This window comes from Megalops cyprinoides, chromosome 16, assembly GCF_013368585.1.
Source record: "Megalops cyprinoides isolate fMegCyp1 chromosome 16, fMegCyp1.pri, whole genome shotgun sequence".
NCBI classification, from domain to species: Eukaryota; Metazoa; Chordata; class Actinopteri; order Elopiformes; family Megalopidae; genus Megalops; species Megalops cyprinoides.
In genome coordinates this window covers 1,284,334-1,301,155 of record NC_050598.1, presented here as the reverse complement: position 1 = coordinate 1,301,155, position 16,822 = coordinate 1,284,334, and the positions used below count along the sequence as shown (strand labels likewise).

General features: G+C 43.5%; 1 protein-coding gene across 1 annotated transcript in view; it reads left to right on the top strand.

The window, feature by feature from the left end:
• The window catches only part of LOC118791451 (pyruvate carboxylase, mitochondrial-like), a 150,666-nt gene that overhangs the window by 117,530 nt on the left and 16,314 nt on the right, over nt 1-16,822 (top strand). Inside the window, exons 15-18 of the mRNA XM_036548813.1 lie at nt 766-1,006; nt 2,936-3,185; nt 6,167-6,411; nt 12,690-12,869. Coding sequence (XP_036404706.1) covers nt 766-1,006; nt 2,936-3,185; nt 6,167-6,411; nt 12,690-12,869 — 916 coding nt within the window. The remainder of the gene's footprint in view (nt 1-765; nt 1,007-2,935; nt 3,186-6,166; nt 6,412-12,689; nt 12,870-16,822) is intronic.

Here is a 16,822-nt window from a genome sequence, read left to right as displayed (position 1 = left end):
TTCCCATAGTGGCGATTGCGAATGCTACTTTGCAGTCCATGGTGAATGGTAGTGTTTGAAGCAAGATAACACTCTTATAGGAAAATAAATTCCCTCCAAAACATATTTTTCAGCAGGAATGCACCTGATTTGTGGGTTCATGCATATATTGGGAGATATATTAATAGGCTTGCCTTTAAGAAAATACAAACATACAACACCACGATGTATATAGCAAAGACGATGTAAATATAACATACAAATAAATCTAAAATATAATATATATTTATAATTTTCATTAGTATATACATTTTTTTTAGAAAATTGACACCTCTCCTGTCAATACATTTGTAGCCCACTTCCTCAAAACTATGTTAGCAACGCCCACAAGCTGGCTGCAGCAAGCGACAGCAAAACAACGACTTGGGGATATACAGCAACAAAGTCGCTGCCGGTGTGAGCGCAGGGTAACACCACCAGCCAGCTCTGCACACGCTAGCAGGACTGCTTTTAAATAGAAAAGTTTCTTTTGTTTTTTTTTGTTGTCATATACCGTTATTTTGATACTGAAATTTTACACTTCAGATATAGTAAATGTGACTTGTCTTGTAATACATTTTGGGAGAATTTCCATAACTTTGCTTTCTTTTCCTCTTTCCTCTTCCTTTCCTCTTTCCTTCTTTTTTCTGTTTCTCCTTCACTCCTCTTTGCAACTCCCCTTACCCCCCATCTCCTATGTACCCTTCTCGCCTACTCCACACCCCTTTTTGCCACTCCACCTCACAGGTTCTGTGAAGTTGCCAAGGAGAATGGTATGGACATCTTCCGAGTCTTTGACTCCCTGAACTACCTCCCAAACATGCTCCTGGGCATGGAGGCGGCGGGTGCAGCAGGGGGCGTGGTGGAGGCGGCAATCTCCTACACGGGTGACGTGTCCGACCCCATGCGACAGAAGTACTCGCTGGAGTACTACCTGAACCTGGCCGACGAGCTGGTGAAGGCCGGCACACACATCCTGGCCATCAAGGTAAGTGGGGCTGGCAGCTCCACCCACCCAGAGCCCTGCTGATGGGCAGGTGCAAGGTCTGTGTGCTCAGACACAGACAGACAAGGGGAGGGGCAGGGGAGATCTGTAAGCAGTCACCGGAAAGGATGGGAAAAAGCCTTAAATGACCTTCCCATCAGCCCTCCCTCCTTCCCTCTCTCAACTTCCATGCTTGCTCTCTGTGCACTCACTGCCAGGTTGAAAGCTCATAGAACTGATCGTAGAACTGATCAGATTTACACGTTCAGCGCAACCTTCAAATATTTCTCCACCTGATTTGAAAATATGTCTCTTTCCCTGCTCTCTTGATTTTTTTGGAAGAATCGTTATTTTGGCCTTTGCCATGTTTACTGTCAGGGCCTTAGGTCTGACAGTACTGCTCCAGCAGAGCCTGGTTCTGCTGAAGCTCCTACTCAGTGGGTGGCAGCAGAACCAGGCCATCTATGCATAGAAAATCTTATATCTCTTTTGTCCTGTAATGCGAGTCAAGAGGCTGTGGATCATTCCAACACTGATGTAAATATTCTCCTAATCTCGATCTTGTGTTGCACTGCAAACTGCACTGCGCCAAGAAGGCAATATTTTTGTTGCCAATTTTAGACTTATTTCCTGTGGACTTTGTTTTGATTGTATCATATGCTTTACCCACTATAAAGTTTTTGTACATTTCCAATGTATTTCTATGGTTCTAGTGCTGAGTGTAGCATGATTGCTCCTGTAGTGGTCTGGAAAAAGCGCCTTAGCGTTTTTCAATGGCAGACATTGAGGAAGTCAGGTAGGTTTGTATTCATAATACTGCAAAGTCTGTCCTCTGGATTACTGCCTCTGCAAATGCTGCAGTAGTTACTGGGGTCAGAGTAATCTCAACCTTTAAAATTGGGTGTAATAAGTCTTTGATTCCAGATGTCAGGGAAGTAGCTCACAAAATAATGTAAGCAGTTTTAGCATAGCCTCTCAAAATTTGATGCTTGTGTATTTCAGCATCATTTGAAAAGCCATTAGGCCCACAGGCTTCCCTGGGTAGAAGCACCTCGATTTTTTCCTGTTAGTTTTTGCTCACTAATAGGGAGGTCTGAGAGGATTTGGATGTCTTTAAGTGATAATTCCATTTTTTTTATTTGGCTCCATTCAGACATTGTGTTTACTGGAATTAACTATTCCCTGTATCCGCTTTTTGTATGTACATTCTTCTGGTTTTGACCTATTTATGAAATTCCCAATTTTCTTAAAATGTGCTTACTGTTCACAGAATCCTCCATTATAGATTACTGTTTAGAAGTGTAGTCTTCTTCTTTTATAGCCCTGAGTGTGTTTCCATTGTTTTTTAATGTCTCACGTAATGTCACGTAATGCTGGTTTATTGGATCTCTGTGGTTTTGATAATAGTCTAATGTTTTTAATCTATCTGTAGCAAACCAAGTTTTCTTTGTTTGCCTTTGTTTGATTTGTTCTTTGAAATTTAACTAATTTAATTTATTTCAGTATAGTAGTATATATATATTGAAATAGCTAATATGTGCTTTACTGCTAATTTTACTTCCTCCTTCCTGTAAGGGTAAGCGGGTGGCCAGAAAGGTATCTAGGAGTGTTTTTTCTTTTTGGTAAAGCCTTTCTGCATTACATTACATTACATCATTTAGCAGACGCTCTTACCCAGAGCAACTTCCAAATAAGTGCATCACTATGCTAAGAGTAGTTATCACGAAGTATTACAAGAGGTCAGTAAGATACTGAGTTAAGTACTAAACTAGTATAGAGTTTAGAGTGTTTTTTTTTTTTAGAAAATAGGGATAGATAGGATAGATAGAGCTAGATAGAGAGGAAGGTAGACTTTCTACATTGTGTTGTGTCCTTTTGGAAGCCTTTTTAAAATGCAGAATCGTCTGGAGCTGGCTAACCTCCTTTCTGCAGGACATGGCAGGCCTGCTGAAGCCAGAGGCGAGCCGGCAGCTGGTCAGCGCGCTGCGGGACCGCTTCCCTGACGTGCCCATCCACGTGCACACACATGACACAGCGGGTGCAGGTGTGGCAGCCATGCTGGCATGCGCTGAGGCGGGTGCCAATGTGGTGGACGTGGCCGTGGACTCCATGGCGGGCATGACATCCCAGCCCAGCATGGGTGCCATCGTGGCCTGCACCAAGGGCACTGAGCTCGACACCGGTAAGTCATTCAGATCTGCCAGCCAACAAGCATACTCTTTTTGATTGGATGCTGTCAGACTGCTTGAGCCAATCATGTCAGGGAAGAATAGAGGGATTTAAAAAAAAAAAACATAAACAGAAATTTGTTTATTCAAAGTTGAGGGTGGCAGGTCATTATTTGAAATCAACAAGCTTCCAACAGAAACAGAAATGAAGCAACATGCTACTGATGACCAATCGCTCACTGGTTTATGAGATGGATCACTCCTGCCTCTCATGCTGATTGGTCACAGAATGGTCCCACCACCCTGATTTTTGGCTTGGGTCCCACTTTTCTGGTGAAAGGGTTACTGGCTGCAGTGGGAGGGTTTTTATTACTGCATAATAAAGTCAGAGGGAGTGTGTGTCTACTTAAGGTCTACTTTATATCTACATCTATATATATATTTATATATTAGGGGTGTGAGTGTGTGTGTGTGTATATATACATATATACATATATACATTTACATTTATTCATTTGGCAGACGCTTTTATCCAAAGCGACTTACATAGGTTACAGTTCTTTACAATGTTATCCATTTATACAGCTGGATATTTACTGAGGTAATTGTGGGTTATGTACCTTGCCCAAGGGTACAGCAGCAGTGTCCCAGCGGGGATTGAGACATTCTTCAGACAGATTCATTTTCACAAAATTCTCATTAGTCACTGCCTTGCCTTGAGTGTGATTAAATGTGTCTTCATATATACTGTATGTATTTCTGTCTCTTGATCTGATGTTTATGTGTCTGCATGTATCTATGCTGGAGCTTCAGACACATCTCCACAGTGATCACTCATTTAAAGAGACTGAACGATGCCTCTCATACATACACACACATACTCCTGCAAACACACACACACACACACACACACACGCTTACACACATAGACAGATACACATACAAACATGTACACACAAACATACAATAAGGATAACTGAGACATGATGGTGTGTGTGTTGGTGGGGGTGTGTGTGCAGGCTGTTACTGTGTATCAGGCTGACCCGAGGACACCCCAGCCTTGTTTAGACAGTGCTGTGGGAAAGCTCTAGAGAGGTGTAGTAATGGAATGCAGGGGAGAGAAGGGCTCTTCCCTGTCAGTTAGAGTTGCCGTCACTCCACGGCAGTGACGATGTAAAACCCGCCTCTCCACAACATTAATGCAATGCTGCTTTAACTGACACAGCCGCGAAACGCAGCGTTCTGCTGCAGGCCAAAAGCAGCCACGCAGAGCATACCACTTCCTCTCCACTCATTGAGTGATGGGTTTTAGATTCGAAACGGAGACTCAGGCCAAAGAGCATGGATCTTGACCCTCTCCCTGTGTGTTGCAAAGCGAGGGCATGTGTGTGTGTGTGTGGAGGGGTGAGACTATGAGAACCCGCAGATGTTCCTCACTTGTGGGGACACGTGAGGCCATGCCAGCTTCTTCACTTTTGTTTGTTAGCTTGCTGAAGCTCCCCTTTCACCACTGCCCCCCCTCCCCCCACCTGCCTATTTTAATGAGGGAGTGCAGTGTTGCCTGGTTAATTGAATTGTCTGGGAGCTGTCAGTTTATCCAGGCAAACAGATGTGGGAGAAGCTGCTCCCCTCCATTGCCTCTCATTAATGTGGCCCATACTGTATGTATTATCTATTTATTATTGGAGACTTTTTTCCCTGACACTTTAATGCCCAGACAGGGCTTGAATGCCCAGATTTTGGCTTATTTACTTTGTGTTTGCTGTCTTTTTTCTCCTCTGTCAAACATGAGCACTCTTTCACTGCCCCCCCCCCCCCCTCCCATCTTTGTCAGTCCTTTTCTGTCTCACCTGGCAATACAATGCTCTCAGTCAAAGGCAGGTATCAAGTTGAATGTTTGACGCACTCACACCCTTTCAGTCCCTTCTTTTTCATTCTGTGCTTTCTGTGCTTGACGGTCCTCTTGTTCTGTCCATCTTTAGTTGTCAGTCTGTATGTGTATGCTGCTGCTGCTTGGTTCTGTGTATAAAGGCATGACAGATGTAAGAAATTGCATTTTAAAAATCTGTCAGTCTGATGTGATGACGGCTAACAGGGCTGGGAATGTGTTTATCTGTTAGAGCTTGCCTGTGTCTGCCTCAGCCTGGAACATCCAATCACACTGGGCTTTGATGATGTATCTGCCATTAGATCTGGATTAGATCTGACCCATGGTCTCATTCTCACCTACCTGCGTGGCCTCCAAACACACACACACACAAAAACATGCGTGCATGTGCATGTACACGTGTACATGTGTACATGCAGTACTCTCTCTCACACATACACAAGTGCACACACACACGTACACACACACACACCCTCTCCCTCCTCAGCCTCTATGGACATAAATGTGTTGGGCAGTGCAGTGGCAGTGTAATATTAATGGGTTATGTGTGACAGGTTTGATTGGCGTTGACAGTGCTAGACAGGCACGTAATGGGAGCTGGTGCCCCCGCTCTGGCTGCCAGTGTCTGCAGATGGGTGTTAGGCACTCTGGCTGAAGGGGACTGATGTGTCACGTTGTGTTTGCTGCACTGTCTGTCTGGTGGAGCGCAGGAATGACACTGATGGAAGCACCAAGCAATTAGTGGCAACAAATTAAATCAGCTTTAGCAGGGCTGTGTTGATACAAACAAACCTGGAGATTGATTGGCTTATTGACTTATTGGGCACTGATGGCCTTGTCCCTTCTACTTATGGTGACTGTGTGCTCATGGTGACCGTGTGGTTACAGTGACTATGTACTTACAGTAACCCTGTGGTTATGATAACCATGTGCTCATTTTGACCAGGTAGTTACTATGACCATGTACTTACAATAACCATGTAGTTTTGATGACAATGTACTCAGGGTGGCCAGGATGGCTGTGAAGTTGCCATGGCATTGTGCTTATTGTGACTGTGTGGTTATGATGACCGTATGCTTATGATGACCATATGGTTATACCTGCAGGTATCTCCCTGGAGAAGGTGTTTGACTACAGCGAGTACTGGGAGGTGGCCCGTGGGCTCTATGCTCCCTTTGACTGCACGGCCACCATGAAGTCGGGCAACGCTGACGTGTACGAGAATGAGATCCCTGGGGGCCAGTACACCAACCTGCACTTCCAGGCCCACAGCATGGGGCTGGGGAACAAATTTAAGGAGGTGAAGAAGGCCTACACTGAGGCCAACAAGCTTCTGGGAGACCTCATCAAGGTGAGGGGCTGTATCTGGCCAAAAGCCCCACAACTATGGCTGTACAGCATGTAGTTCCATCTATGGCAAGGCCTCCAGACCAGCGCTGCATGACCGACTCAGGCACTGTATCTCTAGGTACCTACAGAGTGTGTCTATAGATGTACGATAAACATCGAGCTATGTGCCCAGTTCTGTTAAATGTGTCCTTTTGTAAGTCTGTTTGGATAAGAGTGTCTGCCAAATGGATTAATGTAAATGCAAATGTAGACATTTGCTCATTCTCGAGGCTGAAGAAGAAATGAAAGGTCCCCCATGGGCAAACATTGCTGCTATTTCAGACTGCTCTTACTTCACTGCAGCTCCTATATTGTAGAGTGTGGTGTAGAGTGTAGATTATACAGTGTTGTGCAGAGCGGAGAGTGTAATTGCAGTGTGGAGGTTGTAAAGTGTTGAGTATAGAGTGTAGTATACAGTGTAGATTGTGGAGTAGACAGAGCAGATTGTAAAATATATATATATATATATATATATATATATATATATATATATATATATACAGTGTAGTGTAGAATGTACATTATACAGATTAGTGTATGGTGTATATTGTAGAGTGGAGAGTAGGGCTGTGTATTGGCACAGATGCCCCAATTCGATTTGATATTGATTCTGTAAGAATGAGATATGAAGTACTACATAGCAGCTTTCCATATTTGGAGAGATGTTTAAAAAGCTCTAAATGGAACACAAATTTACAAATGCAGTCACTGGAAATTGTGAAAATCACTAAAGAAAAGCCCAAAGGCTTGTACAGTCATGCGCCGCTTAACATCCATTCGGGCGACGTCCGTTCACATATACGTCCGTAGTCCCATAAGGTTATAATAAAGTTTAAAAATCCCGATTGCAGAACGGGACGTAGCCGGACGTAGTGAAGGCAGTGCTTCCCGCACGCAACACGTCTATCTCATATCTCATGGAAATAAAGAGATTGCGCTGCCAGGCGTATAATAGTACAGTCATGGACGCCGTTAGGGGGAGAAAAGCGGTAAAAATTCTCGGAGGAGGTCACTAATATTTTTTTTTTACCATATATAAGTTAATTAAAAAAAAAAAAAAAAATCATTATGTTCTGTCATAGGGCCCTGGGTCACTGAGTACAGTAGCCTACATAGTATACCGTATAATACATATGTCTTGATAGTCATAATAAAAGCCTATGTTAATGTCTTGTAGCCTATGTACTGTATTTTTTATAGTTGTTTTAATGTGAACTTTACATACTTACAGTTAAAAAGTTTGCCGTATAACAGTGTATGCTTCGACTCGTAAGCAGCAGCATCCAATTTCGTGCCTATTCCATATAGGTTTGCTAAGTGTATAGTATGGTGTTTGCACAACGTCCAATTTCACAGAACGTATCGTGGACGTTAAGCGACGCATGGCTGTATACCAAAGTCTTTTTATTTGAGGAACACATGGGTATAGTCCCTTAAAAACAAAACCAACCTGTATCACTGCCTACTTATTAATGACACGAAGCAGCAATGTGTTTGCATCAGTTAGCTCAGGGAAAGCTGGTTTGTAAGGTAGCTACAGTGTCTGACAAAACGTAACTGACTGCCAGTAGCAACTTGCAGTTGTGAACGTTTTCTTGTTAGCCTAATATGAACAACTAGCTAGCTAGCTAACGAACATGAACAATATGTTTCTCTTGATTGCACTAAATTACACTGCATTTGTTAGTAAGTGTTGCGGTTCAGTTTAGCTAGCTAGCTAGTTAGGTAGCTAGGTAGTGGTTGGGCACTGTATTAAAGTTAAAGCTAAAAAGCTGTGACCGTAAGGTTAGCCATGGTGAACACTGAGAGGTCGTATCATAGTGAAAAAAAATTGATGTAACAGGTTTTCCTCTATGCGTTCGCAGGTCGTTAAAAGTTATACGAGAGAGCGACATCCAAAGGGGGGGTTCAACGACTAGTAATTGCCTTTAATCCGACAGTTAGGCTATGTCAGAGCCCGTCTATTTAATTCTTTGGCTATGTTTAACCATTTCGGAAATGAACCTAGAAAACCGGAAAAATGCATATTAGCCTAAAAGATCGATCCGTAAATTTTACAGATCGATATCAAATCGGACAAATTTCAAAAAACGAATAATCGAAAAAACGATATTTTTGCACACCCCTAGTGGAGAGTGAGGATTAGAAAGTATACAGTTTAGAGGGTAGTTCTAAGTCTTGTACACCTGTGATTTCTGTCCTAAAGCAGCTTGTGGGGGGTTGGTTTTAAAATGTCATGAACATAGATTGTTCTGAAATGGGGGCTGTTCCTACGCTCAGCAAGGCTAGCAGTTGGTGCCTGCTTCTACAGTTTCATTCAACTGATGTTGATTGATGTTTAATTCAAGATGTGCAGGATCTAAGATCTACTGTATCACACTGCACACACAGCTCATTGTATACACATAAATCTGTCTCTCTGCTGTTTCTCCTCTCTTTCTCTCTGTCCCTCCCTATCCCTTCTTTCATCTCTCTTTCTCAGTCCCTTGCTCCCTCTCTCCTCCATCCCCCTGTGTCCTGCACAAAAAACACAAAATAAAAATAACTTTCTGCACTAAAAACGCTAATCCTGTCACTGCCGCTTTGGCTGAGAGACAGATCAACACTGTGCTTTAAGCAAAGCTTATCTGTTCTATTCATTGTGCCAGAGTCTGATCTTGGCAATCAATGGCACCTGCCAGCGTTTGTTTCTGCCTTGTTGCCTCTGTTCGCTTGGCTGAGTTAAACGATCAACAATCAATTTTAATTTTTATTCCCTGTTTGTCTCATAGTTTGTTTCCTTCATGGTTAACATTGTCAATATGAGAAGAGCAGTGACTTAGTGAAGCAGGCCGTATTCAGTGCTGACTGGCCTTGCCTCTGTTTCACCCCAAGCTACTTTGTGCCTCTGTGTCACTCTGCGTTTAACCTCGCTGTTTGTTGTAGAAACGTTATTTCTTTAGCCTGTCCTTTCTTTGGCCCTGCTCATAGTGCGGTGTAGTGTGAAATGTATTCTGCCTGTCATTTCCCAATAAAGCCCGAGAGCTACACTGTACAGTGTAGGGTAGAGTGTAGAGAGTAGTGTGGAGTGTAGATTGTAGAATGTAGAACTGGGACAAAAAATTGGCCCTGGCATTTTTGGCCCAGATGGCCCATCACAGTCGGTCGGACACCATTCACCAGTACACTATCCTTGCGGTCCCCAAACCTTTTATGGCTTAAAAGTACATCTAAAACTTATTTTTAGCTCCTACAAACTGATATTCCTTGTATCAAGTGCTTTGACAGAGCCAAAAGATACTTTAAGAAAAAAAAAGGTTGTTTACATTTGAAGGGCCCTAAAAAAAGTATCTTTAACATGATTATACATTCAGGTTCAGAATTGTTGGAATTCCCTGACAAAGATGTGCAAAAAGCTGTACAATTTAAACAATACCATACTGGTAATGAGCAAATAGTTGTTTACAGTGTGCGAAATACCCGGTGGCAATCGGGGAGTCCCCCCTACCCATACCTGCCAACATTTAGGTTTCAAAACACGGGAGGTTTTTTCGGCGGATAGTAAATAAATAATAGTAAATAAATATAAATGACCACAACTTTTGAATCATTGCAATGAAAAGCAAATACATTATTTTGTGTTTATTTTTCATACAAAGTGGGATGTAATGTCAGCGCTATGTTGGAGACAATGCAGAAATTTGCTGTGATTTCAAAACCAGATTACTCGACAACACTTTGTCGTACAGAGAAACTAGTATCATTGGGAAGGGTAAGTTCTGCTGTTTATTTTGATATGCAGTACATTGTGAAGTGATAGGGACTTCGTGACTTATTCAACCGAGAAGCAGGGGTGTGAAAATGGGTGAAGAAATTAGTAAAGATATTACTTTGCAGAAGTTTGATCTGTCTTCATAACGTGATTACTTTGGTATGTACAAATATGTGACTAGCATCATTACAAAGCTCCAGTTCTGCTTTCTTGTGATGTGTTCCATATCTATGCAATGACGAGTTCATGAGTAATTCAAACAAGAGTAATGAGTGTGGAGATGGATGCAGAGCGCTATGCAGATTTTAACTATGATTAAATATGATGTAAATTCAAAATTATTTTTCTCGCCAACACTTTGTTGTATAGAAAAGCAACTAGCATTGTTAGCGATGAATACTTTGTGAGCAATTCAACCAAGAAGAAGGGATGTGAATTTGGATGCAGGCTGCCTCTGTCGGGCTTTATAAGGGTTAAAAGACACTTTTAGTGACAATTGCAAGTGACAAATCATTTTTTAAAGTTTTTTGCAGAGACCCCCCAAAATTTTGCTGTTGAGGCTTTCACAGGGTCTCAAGTGTCAATCAAGGGGTCTCAGACCCCCCGAGACCCCCCGTATTTCGCACCCTGGTTGTTTATTCAATTAATGCATGGAGCTGTTCCATCTTATTTCATTTTATTCTAACTATTCAGTTCATACAGATTTCAAGTATCCAAATATTGATGATAAGATGATTGTAAGGTATACACAGTTAATAGATCACCTTTTTGTTTTATATTAATGTTCAGAGAGGAGCAATAGTTAGATCTTTTTATGTGACAGGGCAATTAAATCAATGGTGTGCTTGTTTGTTTGGGGAGCTTGACCTACAGTTCATGCGCCTACCACATGGAGGTGCATGCTCAATGGACAGCAGCACCAAACAATTTGAAATTACTGTAGGTGGAGAGCTACCCCACAGATAGTAATAAAAGTAATCCATACCATATATATCCTAATAGTTACCACCATACCTGGCTGAAAATAAATACAGGACAACTTTGTTGCCTGTTGTTGGAAATGAAAATGTTTTTTTTCCTGTAGGCTAATACATAAGCAGGCATACATTTTAGCACAGTAGAGTTACAGGTGTTGTATATTATACAGCCTTTTCACAAATCTTTATCAAGGGAACCCTTAGCCTAATAATTTTAATAATATTATGATGATACGACATGGACCTAGGTCACTCACAGCAACATGGGCTTAGCCAATGCGATGCTGACAAAATAACGTTAGCTAGTTAACTTTTGCGACCGCATTAGGAAACTATGCTAGTTACAAAAACAATGCCAAATAGCTTATACTGCGTTATTTGACATTGACTGACTGAGTTACCACCAGCAGTAGGTGACGGTCTCACTTTATGATAGCGTTACGATTATGTTATCTTATCTCATCATCGACATTAATTGAATTAATCATCATCATTGTCACCATGGCATGGCGCACACACTACCTCCCTGCTCCCTCCCTGCGAGTCCCTGTTAATCATGAAGCTACTCTATGCTTACTGCTTCAACTACACTCTCCTCCTGCTCCTGCTCCTGCTCCTGCTCCTGCTCACTCTGTGGCTCAGCCCTGTCATGCTCACTCTGTCCCTCCTTGGCTTCCCTGTCACACGCCTGCTCCTCTGCCTGGCAGTGGCAGCCACCTCTCCTCCTTCAAGTTCCACCTGTTGCTGCACAATGATAGGTACTGTAGCTACTGCAGCCCCTGCAGCAAACATGTCTGTTATTTTTGCACATTTGGCACCATCCGCCTCTAGATTCTTAATTTTTTTGGCCCGCAACTTCTCCACACCCCCCTTGTGCTTTTGTTTATCCATTCTGACGCCCTCATCCATCCACAGATTTTTGGCTCTGAGCCACGGCATCTGACACAAGAAACAGAGAGGATCAGGGGGAGGGGTGGGGCCTAGTAAGAGATGTGATTGGGCCAGCCCAGTGTCAGTATAGAAAATGAACCAATGGGCCACTGTCCCTGTTTTATGGGCCGGTTGTTGGCCTTTTTTTTTTTTTTAATTAAAAATTAGAAATTAAATTATATCGGCCCCAAGGTTTGTCCAAGGTGCGTCAGCCCTCCAGGAAAATGTCTGTATGCCAGATTACCAGTCCACCTCTGGTATAGTGTAGATAGTAGAGAGGAGAGTGTAGAGAATACAGTGTAGCATAGATTGTAAAGTGTAAGTTACAGGGTGTAGTATAGACTGTACATTGTGAAGTGTAGAGTATAGAGTGCACAGTAGAGTGTATATTGTAAAGTGTGAGTGTGTATTGTAAATTGTCTCCTTGCCTCTCTTTATCTGTGTCCCTGCCTTATTTGTATTATACAATATCCCTGTCCTTGCTGTCACAGCATAGTTAGAAACAACAGCTTGGACTGTAGAAAGTGAACAGCACTCTTTAAAAGGAAGGCATTAATCTTTCCTTTCTCTGCCCCCTCCCAGGTGACCCCCTCATCCAAAATCGTGGGCGACCTGGCACAGTTCATGGTACAGAACTCTCTGACGAGGGTGGAGGTGGAAGAACGGGCGGATGAGCTGTCCTTCCCCCTGTCTGTGGTGGAGTTCCTGCAGGGCCACATTGGCATCCCCTACGGGGGCTTCCCAGAGCCCTTCAGATCCAAGGTAAAACCAACCACTCTTACTGCCTAAAACAGTTCAGGTCAAAGGTAACACTAACCCTGCCAACTTCCCACAGTCCTTCTAGTCAAAGGTAACATTACCCCGCCTCCTTCCTAGAGCACTTTGGATCAAAGATAACACTAACCCTACCCACTTCCCAGAGCCCTTCAGGTCACACTTCAAGGTAACACTAACATCCTAACCCTGCTAACTTCCTAGAACCCTTCAGATCAAAGGTGAGAGCCTTTGTGCCCCACCTTTCGTCTGCTCTCACCTGACCACTCCCTTCTCAGATGGGCTGTAAGAGCAGCCACAGCTCTACACTCAGGCCTGCTGTAAAATCAGCTAGAGCTGCACCCTCAGTCCTGTTGTAAGAGCAGCTTGAATCCCCTTGCTCTGTAGTCCTCCTAGCTGTGAACCACAGTGTGTCTGTCCAGAATATTCCACACTCACTGTTGCATTTATGAAGGAATCTGCAGGTGAGCAGTCCCAGTACCTGCAGCCCATTGGGTGAGACTAAATTCACTGTGAAAGCAGGAGAGGAGGGTCAAACGCCCTAATTACATGCTCATTTGCGGTGGAGAAGAGATCATAACTCCTGCTGTCATTTTCTCAATGTTGTAGTTTAGCATTATGGAGTCACAGACCCACTGGCTCACACAACACCACATACTTGCTACAGCTCCTATATGCCCCTGTGCACCACCGGTCAGAGAGCTGACCAAGTTTGGCACAGTGTCAGTGTCCGCTATCCCCAGCTGGTCCCACAGGGGTTTAATTGAGGTTGTTTTCCAGTATTGCTCCTGATATATGCTCCACCAATTAGAGGGTGACATGGGAGTGGATTTTCACTCCTGTCCCATCCCACTCCCACAAAAATACTCCTGTCCCGTCCCAATCCCATGACAGAATAAAAAAAATTCCAGTCCCAATCCCGGAAGAATGACTCCCATCCAATCCTGTTCCCGTGTTGTGTGTTTTTTTTTTTAGATTTTTTCTAGATTTCCCCAATTGGGGGGGATCATAGTTTTGGGGTGGGCAGTTTTTATTCTCCACTGCATAATTTTCTTTTTACAGCATATCAAAAAAAATCATAGTACAGCCCATAGGCTACTAACAGCCTATACTTGACTGTAGGGGGTGGCAGTATCTCAGATACAGGGAATTAAATTGTTTCTGGTTCAAATCCCGCTTCATGTTGCATCTACTGAGGGTGTTTGAACATGGCTTGTCTGTCAATGTTTGCTGATGATCGGTCATCTGCTACAGCCAATCATTTAGATGTTGGAATCATTAAAATTTTGGAATGTCAATGTGTTATTACAGTTTTCCTCAATTACTACAAGATATGGTTTCACCAGATCCACTTCTGTGCTCCATTTCTGCACAGTGTTCAAATGGCAATAGCTAGATGCATGCTTTTGGAATCCCCTCTCTTTTTCTAATGCCACTTTCCAATTCATGAACCCAGTCTTGGTGAAGACAATGTCTTTGTCGTTCAACCCAGCAAATTTACGGCATAGGAAGCAAAAGCTTGCATCTAGCTTCACAGAATACTCCAACCATTCGTTTAGGAAACTATTGAAGAATAGGCTGGGATGGTGCACTATTGTTTAAGTCACTTGGACTAGATTGGATAGAGGTACTGCAGACTCTCTTGTGTCGATGTGGAGTGGGCACGGAAAATACACTACTTGAACTCAGCATTTCATGCGAAGGCTGCGGACCTGGTTCCTTTGATTCTGGAGCAGCCGCCACTGCATTAGCATAAAGTTGTTTAATAGGAACCACAAATCGCTGCATGATTGTTTGACTGTAACTATGCAGGATATCAGAAGTCCTCCATGTAATTTAGCCAGGTAAGAAATTATTTAAATCAGATTTATAAATCTTCTGATTCCTAAAACTACCACTCTTTCAAGCTAGCAGTAGCTAACTAGCTAAGGGAACTGGCTAGCTAGCGAAGTAGCCTGTCCTAAACCCCACCAGAAACATTCCTTATACTGCACAACACAAAACCAATAATAGTAAAACTGTCAAAAATAAATGCACAATGAATTTTTTAATATTTCAATTTTAAATTATATATATGAGAAAAATGTCACTATGATCCAGTTTTCAAGCACGAGCAATGCACTGTAGAACTGTCAGTAAAATTTTCCATCTCCACATTTTGTAGCGTCCAGCCAACCAATCAGAAATTGGAACAGTTTAAAATCATTGAGCTAGCCAATGATATTGAGCTAGCCAATGATATACAGGATTCCAAATGAGCGTAACTACTCTGACAGATATACACATGCTTCTGGCCAGAACAACAATCAGTCATTTGTGTGGGCAATGCTAAAATTTGGGTGGGCAATGCCCACCCCTGCCCACCTCTGGGTCTGGCCATGAGAACGACTAGCATTATGTTCATAATAAAGAAAATAGCTTTTATTCATATTATAACTGCATATTTATATATAAAAACTGATTGTTATTATGATTCCCGTCCCGCCCGCTCCCGTTGACTTTTTTTCCTGTCCCGTCCCAGTCACATGATGAATAGTGAAATTGACTTCCATCCCGCGGGAATGCCACAGGAATCCCGTGACCCACAGGATTCCCGAAAAATTGTCAGCCTCTACCACCAAGCACTGCCCCAACCCTGCCTTTCCCCAGCCCCACCCTGCCACCGCCACTGCTCCTGCCCCACCTCACCCCTGCCCCACCTCTTTTCTCAATGCTCCAATCAGTAAGCCAGGATCCCAGAAGTCACGTGCGTACAAAATTCATATTAGTCACCTATCTATGATAAGCCTGCCTCTCAGAGATGTGAATCCAAGGAGAATACTCTTTGTGATGCTGAATAGATGATGGTGTCTGATGGAAACCACTGGCAGCAGGGGCTGGTTCGTTTTTTTCACCTCAGGTAAAGGAACACCGTGTGCAGATGACCCGGGCTGTTCTGCCAGCTGTGGCAAGTACGCCTGTGTCCCAGCAGAGCTACCACGATGACCCACCTTACGGGGACATGCAGCTGTGTGTATGTACAAAGTGGGGAGGGTGAAGACATGCTTGCTTCTCACCCTGGAGAAGTACCCAGTGTTCTGTGCCTTGGACTGTGCTCCGTTCTACTGTATGTAAATAAGCAGTTACCTCCCTGGCCCACAACTCACCGTCACAGCTCGCTTCCTGATTGTCTCAGATGTACTCTTATAGATAAGTGCAGAAGTGCATGGTTTCTGCAGCCATGTTCACAGTTGTGTGCGGCGCATTAGCCTCGCCCGGGAACACTTTCTGCTGTCTCCATCACCATGGCGTTCTGAGACCCATGCCACTAAAGCGCTTACCACGCTTAGTGCTGGCAATCCCCTTACAGCACTATTGACCAGTGGCGAGGGGTATCCCAACATAACAAAAGGAGCCCCCTGGGCAAGAGTGGAGTTTCTTTCTGTGATGGCAGAGTGTCAGCGAGCCTTTCCATGGCGTTGAGTGGGGAAAGGAGAGTGACAGGGTTTCAGCGCAGTTGGGCTAATATGCAGTGCAGGCAGCCTGGTATCAGCCATCTAAACCACCCGTTTATCTGTGTCTCTTAAGAGATTCCACCAGGCTGGCTGCTGGCTCTACAGATGCCACACAAAGCGCACTGCCTCAGCCGAAAATACGCTCAGAGACATGGAGCTAAGTCGCACAGCTGGCAGCTAGGTGCTGCTGTAGCTTTTAGAGAGTCCCACCATAAGTCCTAATATGCTCACACATACACCACTCTGAGGGGTCTTCTTCTCATAAGCGTACACACACACACCACTCTGAGTGGTCTTCTAATAAGCGTACACACACACACACCACTCTGAGGGGTCGTCTTCTCATACACACACACACCACTGTGAGAGATCTCATTCTTAAACGTGCACACACATTACTCTGAGAGGTCTCTTTCTTTTACACGCAGGGTGAGATGCTTCCCAAAG